Source organism: Salarias fasciatus (assembly GCF_902148845.1).
Source record: "Salarias fasciatus chromosome 23 unlocalized genomic scaffold, fSalaFa1.1 super_scaffold_20, whole genome shotgun sequence".
NCBI lineage: Eukaryota > Metazoa > Chordata > Actinopteri > Blenniiformes > Blenniidae > Salarias > Salarias fasciatus.
The window spans coordinates 14,122,772-14,145,718 of NW_021941230.1; the positions used below are offsets into that span (position 1 = coordinate 14,122,772).

The 22,947-nt window shown below is 44.2% G+C and overlaps 1 protein-coding gene across 1 annotated transcript in view; it reads left to right on the forward strand.

Annotated features, from left to right (window-relative positions):
• The first annotated feature begins 1,505 nt into the window (after nt 1–1,505).
• LOC115383653 (scavenger receptor cysteine-rich type 1 protein M160-like) overlaps nt 1,506–22,947 on the forward strand; it is a 39,777-nt gene continuing 18,335 nt past the window's right edge. The window contains exons 1-7 of the mRNA XM_030085785.1: nt 1,506–1,581; nt 2,454–2,471; nt 5,042–5,074; nt 5,147–5,258; nt 7,046–7,056; nt 10,882–11,196; nt 11,281–11,568. Of these exons, the coding sequence (XP_029941645.1) occupies nt 1,506–1,581; nt 2,454–2,471; nt 5,042–5,074; nt 5,147–5,258; nt 7,046–7,056; nt 10,882–11,196; nt 11,281–11,568 (853 nt within the window). The remainder of the gene's footprint in view (nt 1,582–2,453; nt 2,472–5,041; nt 5,075–5,146; nt 5,259–7,045; nt 7,057–10,881; nt 11,197–11,280; nt 11,569–22,947) is intronic.

A 22,947-nucleotide genomic window follows, 5' to 3' on the forward strand; every position in this document is an offset into this window, starting at 1 on the left:
CCTCTGCTGAAGCAGCTTCTGGTTTCTGGATCTGGCTCCTGAGTCCATGCTGGACTCCTCCTTTTGTTTTGGAGACTTTGGATTGTTGTTTCTCCTCATGGACAAAAAAAAGAACTTTACACAACTCTGGGAGTGACTGGCATCTTGGGTCGTCCTCCATGTGCCTTCCCCCCTGAAATGGAACATTTTGTTGTCATTTGCATCAGTTTGTTGGACTTGTATATTTTTGTTGTAGTTTTAACTCTTTATTTGTCCAGGCTGAGAAACTTTTGTAACCATGTTGAGCAAGAAGTGATTTCCTGAGAAACGGACTTGTATAATCAGATCTGATAGGAGGCTGCTGTCACATGTCACGATGTGTTCGTGTTTTCATGACAGAATTAGAGATCTCCTCTCAGATTAAAGCAGTCGGATTTATCTCTGTGTATCATCTGCAGGCTGAAAACTGAGATGCTCCATCATGAACATGTTCAGTCTTTGTTTCCAGAACTCCTGCAGTGTGTGGAGCTCTGGAGGAGCCAGTCTGTCCACTCCCTCAGCAGCCTGGTATTCTCTCCCTGATTGGCTGGACGGCTCCGACTCACCAAGGTGTTGCTGGAGCTGCTTTTAAAGTCAGTTCATCCTCAGTCGCTGCATCACTGCTGGATGTGTTTCCTCCATTCAGACCCCGACCCCCAACACTTCACTGACATATATAGTGAAGATATTCAGTGGTTTCAATGGGCCGGTACGCGCCTGTACAGAGTTCCGAGGCTTCTAACATCAAATGAGTGTCCTGGCCGCACTGTGTGGTCTTGTCCATCAACCGGGACGCGGGACGGACGGAACCTCAGAGGAGAACCAGCAGCAAACTAATGCAGAGCAGAGAGAACTGGAGGTCTTGCCGAAGTCTTTCTTCCGTTTCACACTGAGAATGTGAGACTCTCAAGAAAGGTGTTCCTCAGAAGGAGGCTTCCTGTTCTCTGGACATGTTCCTGCCAGAAGCCAAAGAAGATTCAAACCCAGAGGAGGGAACAGCAGCTGAAAGAACCAGCGTTCAGCACACGGTGCAGCATGCAGTGGTGGCTGGAGAAGAGAGGGGGCCGGGGGCAAAGGGGGCCCTCCTCCCCCGGCACCAGGAAGTAGAAAAAAAAATCAAAATAATAAACCAAGAATATATTTGCTTCATTTTCTATAAATAATCTGCCAAACAGTGTGTGGCAGTTTTTAGTACTGATTCCACCAATTGCTGATTAATATAAATTAAATTGAACCAACCAGCGGTTTGCTGCCTGCAGCTTGAGGCTCCTGTTAGATTCTCCATCACTATGTGGGGAATGAACGTTCTGTATTTCAGTTAACACTCACAGTTTTGGATGAAACTGAAGAACGACGAGGCGCCCCACCAAATAAATTTACCTCCAGCTGCCACCGGCAGCACTCCCCATCACAGCAAAGCTTTAGAATGTTATAAGATGAGCGGCAGCATGGAAATGTTTTTTTTAATGTTATTTTGGACTCGACACATGAAGAATGCGTTGGTGTCCCACATCGTCCCACACAGCCACAGTCTTGGTCTCACATCTGGGGAGTCAGGATCTGGTCAGCCGAACTTTAACCCTTCAAATCGCTGTTCCCGCCACTTATCAGCCTTCACAGTCCCGAGCCCACGTTAACCACTTCATCCTGCAGAGACTTGATTACCCATACTGCTCTGAGCTTTAGGAGAGAAGTGTGCATGAGCTGTTGACAGATTCTCTGTCTGACTCCATCCAGCTGCCCTGGAACTCACATACAACATCTTTTGCTGCATCCGTGCTCTGCTGGCTGCTGGAGAGGGAAAGCTCAACAAACGTGACAAACCAGGAGGGAAAAAATGAGTTTGTAGAGGCAGGTTTGTTTCTGCATGAGCCATGCGTGCACTTCGTGATTGATTGATCTTTTTATTTATTTAAAAGACTGAATTATGCAAAAGAGAGTCCTGGCACACTGAGAACTGAGACAAATCAATGGTGTTTCCCATGATGCTCAGTGCCATGCCATGTCTCCTCTTTTTTGTGAAACAAACTGGGAGTGTGTGTGTCTCTGTGTGTGTGTTTCTGTGCATACGACCCTGATTGATGGTGCAGTTTGCTTTTTTTTTTATGGCAGATTTGACTGTTTAGCACTTTGTGCTGTTTTTTATGAATATGAAAAGTGCTTTACAAATAAAGTTTGATTGATTGATTGAATGAGACTGCTTTAATCTGAGAGGAGATCTCTAATTCTGTCATGGAAACACAACCACATCCTGACGTGTGACAGCAGCCTCCTATCAGATCTGATCATACAAGTCCGTTTCTCAGGAAATCTCTTTTTGCTCAACATGGTTACAAAAGTTTCTCAACCTGGAGACGTATCCAGAGACAGAGCCGATCAGACTCAGAGAGACGTGGTCTGGCTGGACATGGAGCTGAAGCTGCTGCTGCTGCTGCTGCTGCTGTGGAGCTCAGGTAGGACTCTGCTGCTCACTGCTGCTGCTTCTCTCTCTGCTGGGAATTCTCCTCCATCTGGGAGTTTCAGTGCTCCACCAACTAGAAGGAAGACATTAGTGTGGTCCTGAAAGCTGCTTCATGGATCCTCCTGACGGCTCTTTTCTGCAGTGAGGATTTGGAGCTGCTGCTCCAAACCTCCAGGCAGTGGTTCCAGTACCACAGTATCAGGGAACAAGATCTCATCTGGAGAGCTTTGCTGTTCAGGAAGGATTCTGCTTTGCTGAGGACTGAAGACTTGTGGATGTTTTGGATTCAGAATGTCTGATGTGAGGTTTCCAGCAGATTTTCTTGTTGGTTTTCACCCTCAGAAACTTGATTTCTGGAACTCTGTCTGCTTCTACACCTTCTGTCAGAACTTTAGAGTCTCTATATTCCCCTCATGACTTCCAAACAACAAAATTTACTGAGAGTTTGTTTGAATCAAAGCTCTTCTTGAATGTGTTCAGTTCTGAGTTGATTTCCTCTGAGAGCTGCTCTAAATTCTCCCTGGACGGAAACTATCTGTGTCATCAGAAAACTAGATAAACTGCAGTATTTTACAGGTTTTACCTCCTTCATGACAGTTTTTCTCAGTGGCTTTGGAGCTTTTCTCTCATGACTGTTTCCTGTTGCTCAGCAGTCAGTTCAGCCTCCTCAACATTCAGTCATTTGTTCTCATCACAGCAGCAGTTTCTCTTCCTTCGAACAAGTGTCCACTGCTTGTGGACAGTCCTCAGCTGCTGTCCTCCAGCTCTGTGCTGTTTGATAACATGAAGGTTTGCTCATGTCCCGTCAGTCCAGATGAACTCTGCTTCTCTTCTTGTTGGAGCTTTGAGCCAGGAGAGCGTGGCAGAGTTCTCCTTGTATTTTCTGAACTGAAGAGCTCCGGTTCCACACGCTGTGGCTGGACTGCCATGTTCACTGCAGGCAGCTTGAAGCAGGCATGCGCACCTCTGTGGTGAAGCCCAGGGCAGTATGGGTAATGGAGTCTGTGCAGGATGAAGGAGTGAACGTGCGCTGGGCCCTGTGAAGGCTGATGTGCTCTGATAAGCAGCAGGAAATCTTGCTTTTGAGGAATGAAATCTCCATTTTGAGCAAATGACGCATTTTTTGCAGGTTTTCTACTCGGTTTTACTTTTTTCTACTCATTGTTTTGAAAAATGCATCCACTGTTGTGCAAAAGCAAAACGTGATGTGAGGAATGAGCCAAAGCTGCCATGTCTGGAATAAAGAGTTTTGGTCACAATACTGACCCCTGGTGGACACCATAAGCAATGTCCAAGCATGAAGACTGAAAATCTCCCGTTTTGACAAACTGTCGTCTTTTGCTTCAGTAACTTTTCCTCCAGTGTGAAGCCACGCCCCTGACAGCAGAACTCCAGTTTCTCATGATTTATTGAGTCCAATGCTTTTTTCAGATGAGTGAACTCTGGAGCTGCTTCATTCTTTGTGTGTGTGGAGCTGCTGGTTCTCTCCATGAACTCTGTTAATGCAGTGATGTGGATCTCTGTGATCTGGATCCATGGTGACTTTCACACAGCAGCTTGTGTTTGTCAGTAGATTCATCCAGTGGAAACTTTTTCTGTGATTCTGGAAAACTGTGCGAGTAAAGAAACGGGCCTGTAATTATTGATCTGGTGTCTCCAGTTCTGTCCAGTGGAATGACTTCAGCCGTTTTTATCTCTTTTGGGAATTTACCAGTTTGCAGAGACAGACAGCTGATCGTCATGTCGATGCCATCCCAGTCCTGAGAAAAACCCCAAACCAGCACAAAACGAACCTGCTGCGACTCCAAAACCTGCCTGAGAGCTGAACCACGTCATGGATTTCAGACGTATTCCCAGATTTAGTTTCTCTGGTCCCGTTTACACAACAACGTTTCAAGAGGAAACAAATAGTTCTGGAGTTTTTGTTTTAGAAAAGTTTTGTATTCATGAATAAAACACTAGTCTAGTTGTGTTTTGAGGTTTCTGTTTACACGACAACGATGCTCAGAGTCTCTGAAAACACCAGTTTTTGGAAATGGCTTCCAGGGAGGAAGTTGTTGAAAACACTGGGCTCTGTCTCCTGGTAGAGGACAGGAAAGGAGACTTTGTGGAAATGCTCGGGGCGTCTCCTGGTCGACTGGGGAAACTCTGCTGCTGCACATGCACAGCATGGTCTGGTCGACAGGGCTTCTGCTCATGCTCAGGAGACTGACCACAACAAACACAAACAACAACGATGAGTTTCCTCTTGAAAAGCGGTGAAAACGGAGCCTCGGTGTCAATTCCAAACTGAAATGTGGAGTTTTCTGTCCCACACTTTCAGACTTCAGGTCAGACTCAGTTTGTTAGATTTGCTTTTAGAAAGAATCTAATTCTCGACCTTTGACCTCTGCTGGCCTAGTCTGGATGCTCTTGACCTGAGCTGGACTCTTCATACTTTCAGCTCATCTTCAGATCAAACATATTTCACTGGAATGTCGACTCTGAACTCAAGCTGCATGATGAGAAGTGAGAATCACTGAAACCTGATGAGTCCTGAACTCTGTCTCTGTTTCCCCTCAGGAGTCCATCTGGAAGACAGAAACCGTCCAGCTGGTAAAGAAAGTCCTCAGAGATGAAGACAGAAAGAGAATCTTTGTTCTTGCTGACTTTGTGCTCTTTGCTCAGAGGCTGATGGTGAGTTCAGGTTGGTGGGAGGAAGCTCTGGCTGTTCAGGTGGACTGGAGCTGAAACACCTCGGAGAATGGAGACCAGTGGACGACCTCTACTGGAACCTGAAGTTATCAACTGTAGTCTGTGAACGTCTGGACTGTGGCTCTGCTATTTCCTTCAATACAACATCTGAGTCCTCATTGAGATCTGTGTGGAGTGTCTACAGTCATTGTTCCCAGTCTCTGTCAGATTTGAAGAATTGCTTCAGGTCCTCTGATTCTTGGTTTTCCATTAATCTCAGGTGCTCAGGTAAGACCAGTGAGGTTTCATTAACTGCATGTTCTCCACATGGTGAGTTCAGACAGAAAGATTCTAACATGAAATCAGGATTGATCAGTCAGTCAAGATTGAAGGTTTTTATTTTCCATCTGTTCAAATACACCAGCAGCTCAGACACACAGGCTGTCATGTTTCTGTGGAGTCAAGTTAAAGGGACTTAAGGCAACTTCACAAAATGTACCTCAGTGCTGCCGCGATAGGCGCTGCGGGTAACTGCACCCACCAGCCAAGGCTGCACGGGAGCGCGCACAAACATTTTACAGCAAGTCCGTCTTCACAGCACTGCACCAGGGATGCTAATGCTATTTACTACGTCGCGGTTTACTGCAAGACCACAGTGCATATTATGTGATTTTTGTTAGCATCCGTTTTCACTCCCAAATGCAGCTGAAGTTCCCTCCATGAATCAAACGCATATCCAATATTTATTCGGGCTGACTCACGAGATAATGCTGATAAAGTCCTTTTTTTCTTCGTGGTGTTTTTTGTGGGCTTTGAGTGGATGCAGTTATCCGATTGTATGGGGGGGGGGGGGTGGTGCGCTCGTGCTTCAATTCACAGACCGGCATATTTGCGCACGCACGATTCATTTGAAGTGTGGACAGAGCGGTGTGGGTCTCCTCTCTGCTCTGACTGCAGCAGGGAGCGCTGCTGAGACTGGCCGCCTGTGAGTGCTTTGGGACGGGGGAGGGGCTCACGGCAGCACCCGCTGCTTGCTGAGAACAGCGGAGACGTCCTGTCACGTCTCCAGAGCACCAGAAAAGTCGCTAAATTTGTCGCTAGTCGCTTTTGACAAAAAAAGTCGCCAAGAGGCTTTGGAAGTCGCCAGATTTAGCGAGAAAGTCACCAAGTTGGCAACACTGCCCGCCCCTGACCCGAGCAGTGTTTGAGTCCGTGTCCACGGCGGCCATGTTCTTCCTGTTCGGCAATGCGCATACAGCGTCAATTTACGTCACATCCCCACGACTGTGCGGGAAATTCGGACCCCGAACAGCAACAAATTCTGTGGCACACAGCCTGTATAAGGCGAAAGACAGATACGCGGATTGGCCTGTTGTTTAAGTTTTTAATGCTTCATGGTCCATTAGCATTGAATAAACTGGAAATGCATGTGTAGTTTTTCACAAATCTTGCCTTAAGTCCCTTTAAAAAAACAGATTCATTTATCAAAAGTAGAATCAAATAAAGACTCAGTAGGAGTGAAATAAAGAATAGATTCAAAGCAACAAGAGGACCAGATGCAGGAATAAAAGTGTGTGTGTGTGTGTGTGTGTGTGTGTGTGTGTGTGTGTGTGTGTGTGTGTGTGTGTGTGTGTGTGTGTGTGTGCGTGCGTGCATATACACATGCACACAAAATAATGTTTCCATCTCAGTTTTCTTCAGTTTCACTGTCAGGAAAAAACTATTGTGAAAACAAGTTTTGTGTTCTGATCGTGTCTTCTTTCCTGTGTTTGAGAGTGGAGCTACAGTGTTTCTGGTTGTAAGTACGATGTTTTTTGAGGCTGTAGCTGCAGTGACCTCCTGTCCTGTGTTCAGACGGGGTGCGGCTGCTGAATGGATCCAGTCGTTGTTCAGGCAGACTGCAGGTGAAGACTAACCAGTCTGACCAGACCTGGTCCTCAGTGTGTGAAGCAGACCTGGACCTGCAGGATGCACAGGTGGTGTGTCGGGAGCTGGGCTGCGGGGCTCCTTCAGTCCTGCAGGGGGCGCTCTATGGAGACGTGCAGACTCCCAGGTGGAGCCCAGAGTTCCAGTGTGGAGGCCATGAGTCTGCTCTGCTGGACTGTAGAAGCTCAGGCTCAGCTAGAAGCAGCTGCTCACCTGGTAAAGCTGCTGGACTCACCTGCTCAGGTAGAAGAGGAGCTGCAGCTTCCACTCCTCTTCTCTTCACTCTCACTCCATCCTCTCACTTTTCTCTCTCTGCTCTAGGTTCAGGGGTTGATGAGTTCAGGTTGGTGGGAGGAGCCAGTCGCTGTGCAGGAAGTCTGGAGCTGAAATATCTTGGTGAACAGAGACCTGTGAGGGACGGTGGCTTCACCCTGAAGACAGCAGCTCTCATCTGTGAACATCTGAACTGTGGCTCTGCTGTTTCTGTGCAACCAACTGCTGTGTCACATCAATCTATGTGGAGAATCGACTCACATTGTGTTCAATCTGGATCTGATCTGTGGAGCTGTGTGTCACCAACGAGATTCTCTCTCACCCTGAAACTCACCTGCTCAGGTATGTTTTGTTGACTTTAAAAAATGAATCTTTCCTTCCTGGTTTAACAGCAGATTAATTTCCTGCTGCTTCTCTGCTGCTTCAGTTTGTTCCTCAAACCAGAGATCAGCTGATTGGTCTCCGACAAAATCATGTTGTCAGAAAAAATCCTCAAATCCACAAAGATCTGAGGATGAAAATCCCTCAACTGCTGGAGCTGATCTGAGTTCTGCCGTTTGCTCTGTGTTTTGACTGTTTCCTTCGAACTTCTACTATTTCTTTGAGGTTATATTGTTTCTTGTGAGGTTTTCCTGTTTCGTCTGAGTTTCTATTGTTTCCTCTGGGCTTCTGCTGTTTTGTCTGAGGTTTTACTGTTTCCCCTTGTTGACGTTCTGTGTTCAGCAGGGTTTGGAGGGTTATGTTAAAAATGTAATCTGGTACAGTAACAAGTTACCTGTCAAAAAGAAGTAGTTGGTAACTTCCTCTACCTACTGAAACAGCGAAGACAAAGTTATGTAGCAGAGTAGTTTAAATTAGTTTTAGACCAGTAAACAGAAATAAAGACAAGGATGAAAAAGTGTGTCATCCACTCAGTGTTCTGACAACTCTTACTCTCCACAAACAATACTCTAAGTAATGTGATTACCTGCTGAGCTCTGTGCTCAGCCTCAGTTGCTCCCAGCAGCGGTTGTTGCTGTGGTCAGTGTGGACAAGCGTCCAGGAAGCAGTCCCTGAAGGAGGAGCTGTGCTCCATACAGGTGAACTGTACAGGAGCTGGATCAGCTGGAAGCAGCTGCTCTTCATACATTCACTGCTGTGCTCCTTTGGTTTCCTGCGCCCCCTGGTGGCCAACCAGGAAGAACAGTCAGTTCAAATGCAGTCCAGACCAAGAGTCCACTCTTCATCAGTGTTGGGCAAGTTGTTCTTTTTTTTGTTTGTTTGTTTTTGAACAATCAAGCACCACATCTTAATCAAAAAGTGTGTACATTGTACATCAACACTCCACCAAAACAACAACCAGCACATTTTCAACTTGTACACAGAGCACAGCACAGTCCTGCATTGTAAAGTAGGATATCAAATGGGAAAGTTACTTTTAAAAAGTCAGTTGTTACAGTTACTAGTTACTCCTTCAACAAAGTAACCAAGTTATAATATTTTGAAAATAACTAATTACTTGGTAAAATAACTTGCATTACTTTAGAAAACAACTGTGTTTAAAAGTGCATTAAGGAGTTTGCACGTTTCATGTGAAACAGCGGCCCCTGCAGGCCTTGGGGCATAACTGCAGCTTAGTGAAACGCTTGTGCCTGTGGCTTGCGTCCATGTACGTGCACGGAAGAGGGGAATAAAACTGCATTAGCAGCCTTGGCACGCAGAAGAGGTGATCGATTCACAAGAATGGCTTCAACTGAAGTCAGGAAAGTTATATTTAACTTTTGGTCAGCCTCCTTCCTCGCTCTTTTAGCAGAGCTGCAGTCACTGTTGCAGTACTGTATTCTTCATATTATGTGTATCTAGTATTCATTATCCTATGTTATTTAGTATTATTCATACTATGCATGTCTCTGTTAGATATAGTGTGCTTGTGTACACAGGTGTGGAAAAGACAATGTATTCTTTCAGGTTTGCCTGCCTGCCATTTTTCATTTTTACGGCAGCCTCTTGGCAGCTGGACAGTCTGTTTTTTTCTAAAGCTAAGACTACAGGTCATTTGCCTCTCTGGTTACCTCTTGCACAAATGAGGCTCATTTGACAAGGAATGTGACACTATGTGAATTGTTGCACAACATCTGGCATTTGGGAAGGATGGATGGAGAATGGATGGAGAATTGATGGAGGCTGATAAGGCCTCCGAAGGGGTCACGGACATTCACCTTTGTAGGGAGGGGGGAAGAGAGGCAAATGACAGGTTCACAATTGTGCTTTTAGATGTGTACAACCACAATGGAGGGTTACGGAGTGGTTTATAGCATTTGTGTAGTCTTGACGAAAAGTCATATGAGATGCAATGTACTCCCAGGAAATAGTACAAATAGATGGAGTGGAAAGCGGTCTGCGCGTCAGTTTTTTTGGTCTACCTGACTGCCGGGGGTTTTGGAAATAAAGTCCTCTTTTTGCATTCTGACTGCGACTCTGCCTGATTGTTCCGAGGAGAACTACGAATGAAGACTTCGAGAACCAAGAGTGGATATAACTGAAGATTTTATTTTTTTTCTGGAATATATGTTTGGGGGTTTTTCCTTTGCATCGCAACTGACCTAGGATACTTTTTAAATAAAAATCCACAACATAACCTTTAAGGTTCTTCTGCCTGGTGGGGTCTGTGCTGGAGCTGCGGCAGTGCCAGAAGCCGGTCTTTTCTTTCTTTCTGGAAGATCCATCCTCATCCTGCTCAGTTGTTGCTCGCTAAGCATCTGGCGGAGGAATGGCAGACAGAACGAAAGCTAAGGAAGTCAGGCCAGCGGGAGGCGCATTACGTCACATCCTCTCAAATTCTCCCCAAGAAACACAAATTGTCGGACTGACACTGCAACTATTCAAGTGACAAGTTAGCGCTGTTAGCGGTTCTTGCAATGAATATGTCAGGGACATTCTACACATTATTGAATATTTGTAGCACATTTATGTGGAAAATAAATACTTTAAATGCTTTAAACTCCTTAATGCACCTTTAAATGTGTCAAAGAATGTGGATCCCTTCTTACTGGAACTTTAAGGTGCATGTTCAGTTATTTATTAAAAAACTAAATATATGATTCATGAAATACATGAACACTTGACCGAAAAAGTTACAAACAGGAAATGCTACATTAATCTGGTGTTGTGCAGAACTGTCAGACTGTTTTGCCAAATGAGCTTAGACTTTTGAAAAGGTCATTTCTGTTTGAAGAAATGAACCAAACCAGTGGAAACAAACTAACAGTTACTCTCATCACTGCTCGCTGTATATCTATGGTTCTTCTCTTCATATCTCTATGGTAGTGTCATGGTTTGTGCTGTAAAGTCTGGACAGCTCATATGTCTGGAATATTCAATCTGATTTTCAAGTGTAATCCTGATCAGTAATCGATGTTTATATCAGATATACCTGTAATAAGATTACAAATGTTTTATGTACGGTAAAGGATTACAGTTACACTTCTTTTGTATCCTATTAACGTAACTGTGTCACATGTACTGCGTTCCTCCCCAACCCTGGTGTTTAGACTCGGTGCGGCTTCTGAATGGATCCAGTCGTTGTTCAGGCAGACTGCAGGTGAAGACTAACCCGTCTGACCAGACCTGGTCCTCAGTGTGTGAAGCAGACCTGGACCTGCAGGATGCACAGGTGGTGTGCCGGGAGCTGGGCTGCGGGGCTCCTTCAGTCCTGCAGGGGGCGGTCTATGGAGACGTGCAGACTCCAAGGTGGAGCCCAGAGTTCCAGTGTGGAGGCCATGAGTCTGCTCTGCTGGACTGTAGAAGCTCAGGCTCGGCTAGAAGCAGCTGCTCACCTGGTAAAGCTGCTGGACTCACCTGCTCAGGTAGAAGAGGAGCTGCAGCTTCCACTCCTCTTCTCTTCACACTCACTCCATCCTCTCTCTCTTCTCTCTCTGCTCTGGGTTCAGAGGTCGATGAGATCAGGTTGGTGGGAGGAGCCAGTCGCTGTGCAGGAAGTCTGGAGCTGAAATATCTTGGTGACCAGAGACCTGTGGAGAAGTATGGCTTCACCATGAAGACAGCAGCTCTCATCTGTGAACATCTGAACTGTGGCTCCGCTGTTTCTGTGCAAGCAAGTTATGTGTCAGTTCAATCTGTATGGAGAATCGACTCAGGATGTTTTCAATCTGGATCTGATCTGTGGAGCTGTGTGTCATCATGGGTCTTCTCTGACACCATGAAACTCACCTGCTCAGGTATGTTTTGCTGACTTTAAAAAATGAATCTTTCCTTCCTGGTTTAACAGCAGATTAATTTCCTGCTGCTTCTCTGCTTCAGTTTGTTACTCAAACCAGAGATCAGCTGATTGGTCTCCAACAAAATCATGTTGTCAGCAAAAAACCTCAAATCCACAAAGATCTGAGGATGAAAATCCCTCAACTGCTGGAGCTGAGCTGAGTTTCTACTGTTTCCTCTGAGTTTCTTCTGGGCTTCTGTTTTCTCTGAGGTTCTACTTTTTCCTCGATGTTTTAACTGTTTGCTTCAAGCTTCTACTGTTTCTTTCAGGTTCAATTGTTTGTTCTGAGGTTTTACTGATTCGTCTGAGTTCCTGTTGTTTCCTCTGGGATTCGGATGTTTTGAATGAGGTTCTATACTTCAGAGGTTCGATTGTTTCCTGTGAGGTTATCTTGATTTCTCTGAGCTTCCACTATTTCTTTTGAGGTTCTATTGTTTCCCTTGGTTGACGTTCTGTTATGTGTTCAGCAGGGTTTGGAGGGTTACGATAAAAATGTAATCCGGTACAGTTACAAGTTACCTGTCAAAAAATGTAGTCAGTAACTTCCTCTAACTACTGAAACAGTGAAGACTAAGTTATGTAGCAGAGTAGTTTAAATTAGTTTAAGACCAGTAAACAGAAATAAAGACGAGGACAAACACAGTGTGTCATCCACTCAGTGTTCTGACAACGCTCACTCTCCACAAACACTCAATACTCTGAGTAATGTGATTACCTGCTGAGCTCTGTGCTCAGCCTCAGTTGCTCCCAGCAGCGGTTGTTGCTGTGGTCAGTGTGGGCAAGCGTCCAGGAAGCAGTCCCTGAAGGAGGAGCTGTGCTCCATACAGGTGAACTGTACAGGAGCTGGATCAGCTGGAAGCAGCTGCTCTTCATACATTCACTGCTGTGCTCCTTTGGTTTCCTGCGCCCCCTGGTGGCCACCAGGAAGAACAGTCAGTTCAAATGCAGTCCGGGCCAAGAGTCCACTCTTCATCAGTGTTGGGCAAAATACTTTTAAAAAATAACTAGTTATAGTTACTAGTAACTCCTTCAAGAAAGTAACTAAGTTGTAATATTTCTAATTACTTGGCAAAATCACTCTTGTTACTTTCGCAAGAAAAAAGTTGTTTAAATACTTCAGAGAATCTGGATCCCTGTGAATGGAACGTTAAGAAGCAATTGAAGCATTTACTAACGGTTTCTTTCTTTCTTATGTCTGTATTCTTGCTTGTGTTGTACGTCGCTTTGGAAAAAAGTGTCTGCTGAATGAAATTGTAGAATTGTAGAAGATGCATATTCAGTTATTTATTACAAAACTGAACATCTGATTCATGAAATAAATGGACACTTGAGAGACTAAACTACAAACAAGAAGAACTCCATTAATCTAAATGGTTGAAATGTTACTGTGTGATAATTTGAGACACCATCAAATCTGATTCGTCTCTGTAGGTCGCATTTCCACAGCTACTGACATGGATATATGTCAGTAGAGGTCTGAACTTCCATTGAGTTTAAAAGCCTTTGAATGATCAGGGCTCTCTGTGGCTGTATCTCTGTCATGTCACGTGACGCACTTTGGATCAATGAGGTTCCTTCTTTCTGGAAACAAACTCCACTGGACTCTGGAGGAGGAAAAAACAGCTGAAAGGGTGAATTATAGGAACAGAAACACAGAATTTCATTGTCAGTAATGGTAACGTGTAACGCTGGGAAAAGTCACTAGTTAGATTACTTGTGACTAAAAATAGTTACGAGGTTTATTTTAATGTCGCTCTTCCCATCACTGCTCTTCATATATCTATGGCAGTGTTATGGTTTGTGCTGTAAAGTCTGGACAGCTCACATGTCTGGAATATTCAATCTGATTTTTACCTCCGCCAGGAGGTTATGTAATCATGTTGGTTTGTTGGTTGGTTGGTTGGTTGGTTGGTTGGTTGGTTGGTTTGTTGGTTGGTTTGTTGTTTGGTTTGTTAGCAAGATCCCGGAAAAAGTAATTGACGGATTGCAATGAAACTTTGTGGAAAGGTGGGTCTTGGGCTAACTTAGAATTGATTAAATTTTGGTGATGATCCGGATCACCGTCTGGATCCAGGAATTTTTTAAAGGATTCTTTATCATTGATAGACAGGGAGTCTTTCACATGGTTGGGCAGGCCCGCCGACAGGGGGCGACAAACGCCTGGTTCACACAGGACGCACCATCTCCGACGCGGAAGTGGGAAGCGCTGCACACTGACTGTCAGATCGGCGCAACTGTTAACCGATCTGACGGTTCATACAGGACACGCGGGGGACTGCGGCGTCCGTAGCGGCTCGCGCCGTGGACCGCGGCCGCTCTGCTCCTCTCTATTTTCTCCACGAGCCGTGCGCCGTGCACCGCCAGTTGTAAAGCTGGACAGAGCAGATCGCACCACACAGGTAGTCTAGAATGGAAAATACGACAGAATCCAGTCAATTTTCGAATTGAAATGAAGTAAAATAACATGAATTATGTCACTTTTCGGTTTTCCTTTTCAAATAAACACACACACACAAACACACACACACAAACACAACCGACGGAGAGAGGGCGACAGGGCGACAGAGAGAGGCACCGCACGCTGCAGCGCTCTGCTCCGATCACACCCCCCCCAATCACAATGTTGTGCGATTATATATGGTGTTCTTACGGTTATTGGTGACTGATTTGAGCTGTGGTGGAGGTCTGCGCTCTCTGAGTGCAAATTTCTAGTTTTCAAATGTAATCCCACTCAGTTATCCATGCTTTTATCAGATATACCTGTAATGAGATTACAAATGTTTTATGAACAGTAAAGGATTACAGTTACATTTCTTTTGTATCCTATTAACGTAACTGTGTCACATGTACTGCGTTCCTCCCCAACCCTGGTGTTTAGACTCGGTGCGACTGCTGAATGGATCCAGTCGTTGTTCAGGCAGACTGCAGGTGAAGACTAACCTGTCTGAAGAGACCTGGTCATCAGTGTGTGAAGCAGACCTGGACCTGCAGGATGCACAGGTGGTGTGTCGGCAGCTGGGCTGTGGGGTTCCTTCAGTCCTGCAGGGGGCGCTCTATGGAGACGTGCATACTCCCAGGTGGAGCCCAGAGTTCCAGTGTGGAGGCCATGAGTCTGCTCTGCTGGACTGTAGAAGCTCAGGCTCGGCTAGAATCAGCTGCTCACCTGGTAAAGCTGCTGGACTCACCTGCTCAGGTAGAAGAGGAGCTGCAGCTTCCACTCCTCTTCTCTTCACACTCACTCCATCCTCTCTCTCTTCTCTTCGTTCAGGGTTTCCTGAAGTCAGGCTGGTGGGAGAAAACAGTCGCTGTGCAGGTTCTTTGCAGATCAGAAGGTCTGGAGTTTGGAGACCAGCAGCTATCGATGAGTGGTCTTTGGAGAAAGCAGCTGTTTTTTGTTCACATCTTCACTGCGGCTCTGCCGTGTCTGCAGATCGGATAGATTCAGTCAACTCCACACTTACAATGGTGATCAGCAACAGTTGCTTTCAGTCTGGATCTGATTTCATGAAGTGTTCATATTTCTATGAAGATAACTTCAGCAGTAATCTCTCCTGCTCAGGTAAGTTCATCAGTGGTGTGTTCCTCACTCACCACAGTCAGAGTTACAGTTCTGTTAATGACCTGTGTGTGTGTGTGTGTGTGTGTGTGTGTGTGTGTGTGTGTGTGTGTGTGTGTGTGTGTGTGTGTGTGTGTGCGTGCGCGCGCGTGTGTGTGTGTGTGTCAGACCTGCTGCTCCATCCAGTCATCTCCGTGTCCTCGTCCTCCATCCTCGGGGTCTCTGAGGCCCAGCAGCAGGGGCTCCAGGTGATCTGGGGCTCCACCTTCACCATCAGCTGCTCCATCCAGCCACAGTACCCAGGAGGCTCCTTCCAGCTCACCTTCACCTCCTCCAACACCTCCTACAACTCCACCCAGCCGGCTGTCAATCACTCTGCACACTTCCTGTTTCCTGCCGCAGAGCCCGCCCACTGGGGAAACTACAGCTGTGTTTATCACCTCCATGTTTTTGGACACAACTTCTGGTCAGAGAGCCGCCTGCTGTCTCTGTCTGTGTTCGGTAAGAAGAAGCTGATTCCTGCTTTACTCCACCCTCCCAGAGAACATATGTGGGTTTTACAGTTTTGTTTCAGATCAGTTTTGTCTGGGAAGGTGGAGGGAACCTGTAGGGGTGGAGGCCATCATGTCCTCTCCAGGTGGGGCCGGGGGGGCACCTTCCCCAGGTGGAGGAGTTTAAGTATCTCTGGGTCCTTCGGGAGGGATGGAGCAGTGATGGAGCCCAGATGGATGGACTCTGATGGTCTCACTCCCAGCAGTCCTCAGACAGACGCTGATTGTTCTCTGTGTGTTCAGATCCAACAGCTGTGATCATCAGATGGGTGGTGGTGCCGCTGTCTCTCCTGCTGCTGCAGGGGGCGCTGTGGCTGTACTGTAAGGTACTGTTCACCTCTCTGCTGATGCTCTGGAGCTCTGGGTGGAGCCAGACTCTCCTCACTCCTGTGTGTCGTCATGTCTCTGCAGGCCAGCAGGGGGCAGACCGGCAGACCGGCAGACCGGGCGGACGCTGAGCAGAGTGCAGTGGAGGGATGAAGTCGGTCCTTTGAACCTTCCTGCTGTGAAGACCAGATGGTTTATATGAGCTTCTTACAACAATGATGAATCTCATCACGTTCCCACAGACAGTGGAACAAGGTTCCTTTTCCTTTTGTGGACCGTGGTGAAAAAAAGAGCGTTGTTTTGCCGTAGACTGGACCACAGTGGATGTCCTTTTTTAATCTCCTTTTTACCCTTTTTACTCCTTTTTCTTTGATGTTTTTCAGTCATATCATGGATGCTCATTTCATCATATATTATCATCTGCTCCGCTCAGGCTGACTGTGTTTAACTGAGGAGATATTTTTGTGATTGTAATTCAATTTATTAGCTTGTTCTGCACCAAGGTGAGGCAGGATGTGGTTTGCAGCAGGTGTTGAACCGTATGGAACCGGACCAGTTTGTATTTGGTCCTGAGTGGTTCGATCTGGGCCTGAAGAACTCGTGTGGATCTCACTGCCTGCATGTTTTGTTTTTCTTCTGTCTCCTTTCTCTCTTTGTTGAGAACTGAGGCTGTGGTTGGTTTCCTTGGTAACAAAACAGCATCAGAGGACATGTCCATGGGACCGGAGTGTTTAAGTAGACCCTGTTTTCCAGTGGGTGGCGCTCTCGCTTTCCCTTTCTGAATTGGCAGAGAAAAAAAACGAACCCTGACCTGAAATTTGGAGAGAGTTGACCTCTGAGGTTGATGTCACCAAATTTAGACTAAAAACAGATTATTATGAGCGGCAAAATCTAAAAACCGCTCACATAAAGTGACCATATTAAAATAATACGTGCCTGAAATTTGAGACATGGAAGAACCAACGCAAAATCAGTTCTTTGTTTTCTTCATTTTTTTGGTATTTTACTTTTTTTTTGCCAGTTTTGAATTATAACCTGTAATCCTTTGAGTGAATAAAAATCCTGTGAAAATTTAAAATCTCTGGTGGAGTGGCGTTATTTCTCTGAGTGAGACCGAAGAAGGAACTTGGAATCAGGTTTCTTCTTCAGAAGTGAGACATTTCTTGGCCCCTGAGATGGAAGCCTCCAGTACAACCCACACTACGGCACACCACTGATCCCACAGAGTGACCACGTGTTGAACTCCAGTCCTGGGGCCCAGCATCCTGCAGGTTTCAGGTCTCCCCAGTTGTAACGCAGCTGATTGCAGTGAGGGGCTCATGATTGGTCCTTTTTCCAACCTTGAGGAGAAACATCTAAAACATGCAGGATGCCGGCCCTTCAGGGATTCAGTTTGACACCCTGGCTGATCTCACCTTCATGACCACATGATATTAGAAAGTCTTTAGTATCACCTGTTAGGACGAGGGAAACATGGATTTTTACAAGGCTTTTGAGACTGCCTCACTCAGTAGGGATGGGTACCTTTCACATCTGAATCGATACGATACCGATACTCGGTACCTGTGAATCGATACCGGTATTTTTCGGTACCGGTTTTCGATACTTTTTTTTGGGGGGGGGGGGGAATATGCATTTGGTAATTAAAGTTATTTTGTATATTTAAAAACATAGTCAAAACTTTGGAATTTTCAACATTTATGCTTCAATAACATCAACTGAAATAACTGCAACATAGAACTTGAGAAAAATGTGTGTGGGGATAAAGTAAAAAATTTAAATAAATAACAATAATAAATAACATAATAAAAATAGACTCAAAATAAATAGCTGTATGAAATGTTTCACATTTGCACCTGCTGCCCATACAATAACAAACAACTTTCAAAATAAATAACTGTATAAAATGTTTCACATTAGCAGCACCAGGCACCTCTACAGTAAACAAACACTCAAAGGTATACTGGAGGATCAGAATTGTATGGTTCCAACTCGTGATTGGGCAGTCATAATGCCAATCAAACGCCACGTGGGACCGCTTTTGCGTGATGACATATCATGTTGAGTCGCCGCCTCGATGCGCGCTCTTGTTTCGAGCCGCGCATGCGCAGAGCATTGTTTAGGAAGTGACATGCACCGGGAGCGACCATCGCAGAAGCAGAAGCCGCAGAAGCGGCTTGTTCCTCCCGCGAACAACTCCGAACAGGGGCGGGGTGGCCATCGGGAGGTTTCCCGAACGGCCGGTGTGTTCCAGGCCAGTGGGGTCTATTCCGGCCGGCAGCCACAAGCGCGCCCCCGCCCCGCCCCTGCCCCGCCCCTGCCCGCTCTCACGGCCCGTGTGCGTGTCTGCTCTCCCGGTATATTATATATTTGCTCCCGGTCTGCGAGTCAAAATACTCCGAAGATTTTGGACCCACATAACCGCGTCACCGTGTCCTCCGCTCTTGCCGATGCATGATGTCAAGGTGCGTTCAGGGTCAAAAAAAAAAAAAAAAAAAAAAGGTGCGTTCAGGTACCGAAATGTGGTACCGACGGATTTCCCGTGAATCGATACTCGGTACTTCAGCGGGAATTCGGTCGGTACCAAAACATTACCGAAATTCGGTACCCATCCCTATCACTCAGTTTAATCTGTTCTGTAAAACCTTTGGCTAAATGACATTTTTTTCTCCATTGAAGGGAAACCAGCTGAAGTGAGGAGAGAGAGAGAGGCAGGGCTCCTTTCCAACCCAGGAGCTTCTCTTCCCCTCTGACCCAGCAGCAATAGACAATTTGTTTGTTATGTTTTTCGCCATGGAAGTGCAAATTACATTTATTTAACATGAGTAAAACCAGGCTTTGGCCAAAAATGAAAAAAAAAAAAAAAACAGAACTAAACGGAAATCAAAATCCTGTATAAAACCTTAAACCAATAAATTGATTTGATCTCGATTCAGAATAAGTGCTCTGCTGCCCTCCTGTGGTCAAATCTGATCATTACATTTATGCTGTGAAGTTCAATTTATCTCGCCTGTTTTTGTTTTTTCCTTCTCTGTGGTTCTAATAAACTCATTCTCTCATATTCTAATCATGAAAATGTGATTTTATTGTAAGACTGAAAATCTGCTGAGTGTTTTTGAAAATGAATTAAGCTTAATTTCAAGCAATATAGACGGAAAATAGTAGAGGAAAACATCCCAAATGTGACTGTTGTTACTGTTCTTCAAATGAGTGGCATATTAGTAATAGATTTTTAATTTTTACAGTATAAGAGCGTGAAGCTAATTCACAGTTTTTTTTTTGTTTTTTTTTTTGGAAAATGAACTTTTTGAAAACTACAATGTGCAGAAGTGGAGACACCACTGCCTCATCACGGCTGTTTGTCTTCAGATGTACTTATATGGAGTCAAAGCTCATTTATCCAACACGAAAAACTACTGTAGACGAAAGCTAATTTAAAAGCAGTTGCTGTCTGAGCAATAACTATATTTTTTATTGTAAAGGGAAAAACCAGTAGATGCTCGTTACTTTGTCATAAATTAATTTACTCCAATGCTCTTTTGAAGTCTTTGAATGTCGGCTTTAAATTCCTCGCCGTCTGAGAAGTTTTAATTTGAAGGAACAAAAAAGGAAATGTGATGATCTTCACTTACTGACTTTATTTTTCGTTTCCACTTGTGGCCACCAGAGGGCGACCGTCCACTCATCCAGCCGTGGTCAGGAGAGTAAATGGTGGAGATTTTAGCAAATGAATCTTTGATACACGATCGGAAGTTAATCAGGAATCTTTGATGAACTGTCTCCAGGCGGTAAATTGTAAATTTAATCCCAGAAGTTTAATTATATTTTTTCATTGTAGCTTTAAACAGTGGTAGTAGTTCCTTCTTTTGACCACCAGAGGGCAAACCTCCATTTCTCAATCGAGAGGGCTTCCTGTTTTCACGCCTTCTTGTGGACAGATGTAGGAATTACAACAGTCCTGAGTTTCACCAGTTTGCTCTGCAGAGATTGAAGTGAAATCTGAAGGAAGAAGTCCTTCTGCTCTTCAACATGATGAAGAGTGTTTCATGTCTCAAACATCAGCAGAAGAGGAAGACATGAGATGAAGCTCTGCATCTGCAGGTTTCACAGAAAAGTGACACCTTCCAGTTCTCTGGTAGATTATCGCTAGAGCTCCTTCTCTTCAGGTGTGATGACCCACGTGGATTGGCATCTCCCAGCGACTCTGTTCAACTGAGAAAATCAAACTTATGTTCCAGAAGGAGGCTTTTCTTGCTGCCACAGCGATAACGGATGTCAGCGTGTTCCAGGTAGGAACCTTCTTTCACTGGCACAGCAACACAGCCGGACACTTTTCGTGCTGCACCGCTGTAAACTTTAGAAAACACTGAACGGACAGTAATTAAAGACAAGCGAGAAAAGCAGAGTTCCTGCACATTGATTAATTTTAATATGTGTAACGAAGGTTGTTTCACTATGCATGTTGGCGTCAGATAATTTTGCTGCAGGTCAGAAGAGCATTTTGTGACTGCAGCAGTGAAAGAGACTGCGGTCAAGTGAGCCTACACTTCTTAGCCCGCAGTCAAATGAGCCGCACGTTCACTAGCTGTGCGCAAATACACCGAGCATTACGGTAACACCGTTCCAAAACCCATTTAAAAAAAAGTGGAGCAGTACGGAACACAGCTCACTGCATGTAATACATTATATATTGATGATTATATATTACTGCACTTCATAAATTATATATTACTTTCATAAACACTATGAAGTATGAGTACTGTGTACTTTTACTCTCATTTGTTGCCAAAGTTCATTAGACATAGTAACACAAGCCATTGTTATCTGACTTTGAAGTGCATTAAAATCCTGTTTTTCAATAAGTAGTCCACGACATCAGTAGTGCTGGACTTAATACATTACAAATTACTTGCACAAGTACTATGAAGTACTATTACTGTGTACTTTTCCTGTAATTTGTCGCCAAAGTTCCCTGTTGTTGTAAATAAAAGCCAATTTCGCCAAACTTTGAAGTGCAATAAAATCCTTTTTTTTAATAAGTAGTCAAAGAAATCAGTACTGCTGGACATAGTACATTACATATTACTTGTGCAATGACTATGAAGTACTATTACTGTGTACTTTTCCTGGAATTCATTGCCAAAGTTCCCTGTTGTTGTAAATAAAAGCCAATTTCGCCTGACTTTGAAGTGCATTAAAATCCTTTTTTTCAATAAGTAGTCCACGACATCAGTACTGCTGGACTTAATACATTACAAATTACTTGCACAAGTACTATGAAGTACTATTACTGTGTACTTTTCCTGTAATTTGTCGCCAAAGTTCCCTGTTGTTGTAAATGAAAGCCATTGTCGCCTGACTTTGAAGTGCAATAATATCCTTTTTTTCGATAAGTAGTCCACAAAATCAGTACTGCTGGACTTAGTACATTACATATTACTTGTGCAATGACTATGAAGTACTTTTACTGTGTACTTTTCCTGTAATTCATTGCCGAAGTTCCCTGTTGATGTGAATAAAAGCCATTTTCGCCTAACTTTGAAGTGCAATAAAATCCTTCTTTTCAATAAGTAGTCCACAAAATCAGTACTGCTGGACTTAATACATTACAAATTACTTGCACAAGTACTATGAAGTACTATTACTGTGTACTTTTCCTGTAATTTGTCGCCAAAGTTCCCTGTTGTTGTAAATAAAAGCCAATTTCGCCCGAATTTGAAGTGCATTAAAATCCTTTTTTTTAATAAGTAGTCCACGAAATCAGTACTGCTGGACATAATGCATTACAAATTACTTGCACAAGTACTATGAAGTACTATTACTGTGTACTTTTCCTGTAATTTGTCGCCAAAGTTCCCTGTTGTTGTAAATAAAAGCCAATTTCGCCCGACTTTGAAGTGCAATAAAATCCTTTTTTTTAATAAGTTGCCAAAGAAATCGGTACTGCTGGACTTAGTACATTACATATTACTTGTGCAATGACTATGAAGTACTATTACTGTGTACTTTTCCTGGAATTCATTGCCAAAGTTCCCTGTTGTTGTAAATAAAAGCCAATTTCGCCTGACTTTGAAGTGCATTAAAATCCTTTTTTTCAATAAGTAGTCCACGACATCAGTACTGCTGGACTTAATACATTACAAATTACTTGCACAAGTACTATGAAGTACTATTACTGTGTACTTTTCCTGTAATTTGTCGCCAAAGTTCCCTGTTGTTGTAAATGAAAGCCATTGTCGCCTGACTTTGAAGTGCAATAATATCCTTTTTTTCGATAAGTAGTCCACAAAATCAGTACTGCTGGACTTAGTACATTACATATTACTTGTGCAATGACTATGAAGTACTTTTACTGTGTACTTTTCCTGTAATTCATTGCCGAAGTTCCCTGTTGATGTGAATAAAAGCCATTTTCGCCTAACTTTGAAGTGCAATAAAATCCTTCTTTTCAATAAGTAGTCCACAAAATCAGTACTGCTGGACTTAATACATTACAAATTACTTGCACAAGTACTATGAAGTACTATTACTGTGTACTTTTCCTGTAATTTGTCGCCAAAGTTCCCTGTTGTTGTAAATAAAAGCCAATTTCGCCCGAATTTGAAGTGCATTAAAATCCTTTTTTTCAATAAGTAGTCCACGAAATCAGTACTGCTGGACATAATGCATTACAAATTACTTGCACAAGTACTATGAAGTACTATTACTGTGTACTTTTCCTGTAATTTGTCGCCAAAGTTCCCTGTTGTTGTAAATAAAAGCCAATTTCGCCCGACTTTGAAGTGCAATAAAATCCTTTTTTTTAATAAGTAGCCAAAGAAATCGGTACTGCTGGACTTAGTACATTACATATTACTTGTGCAATGACTATGAAGTACTATTACTGTGTAGTTTTCCTGTAATT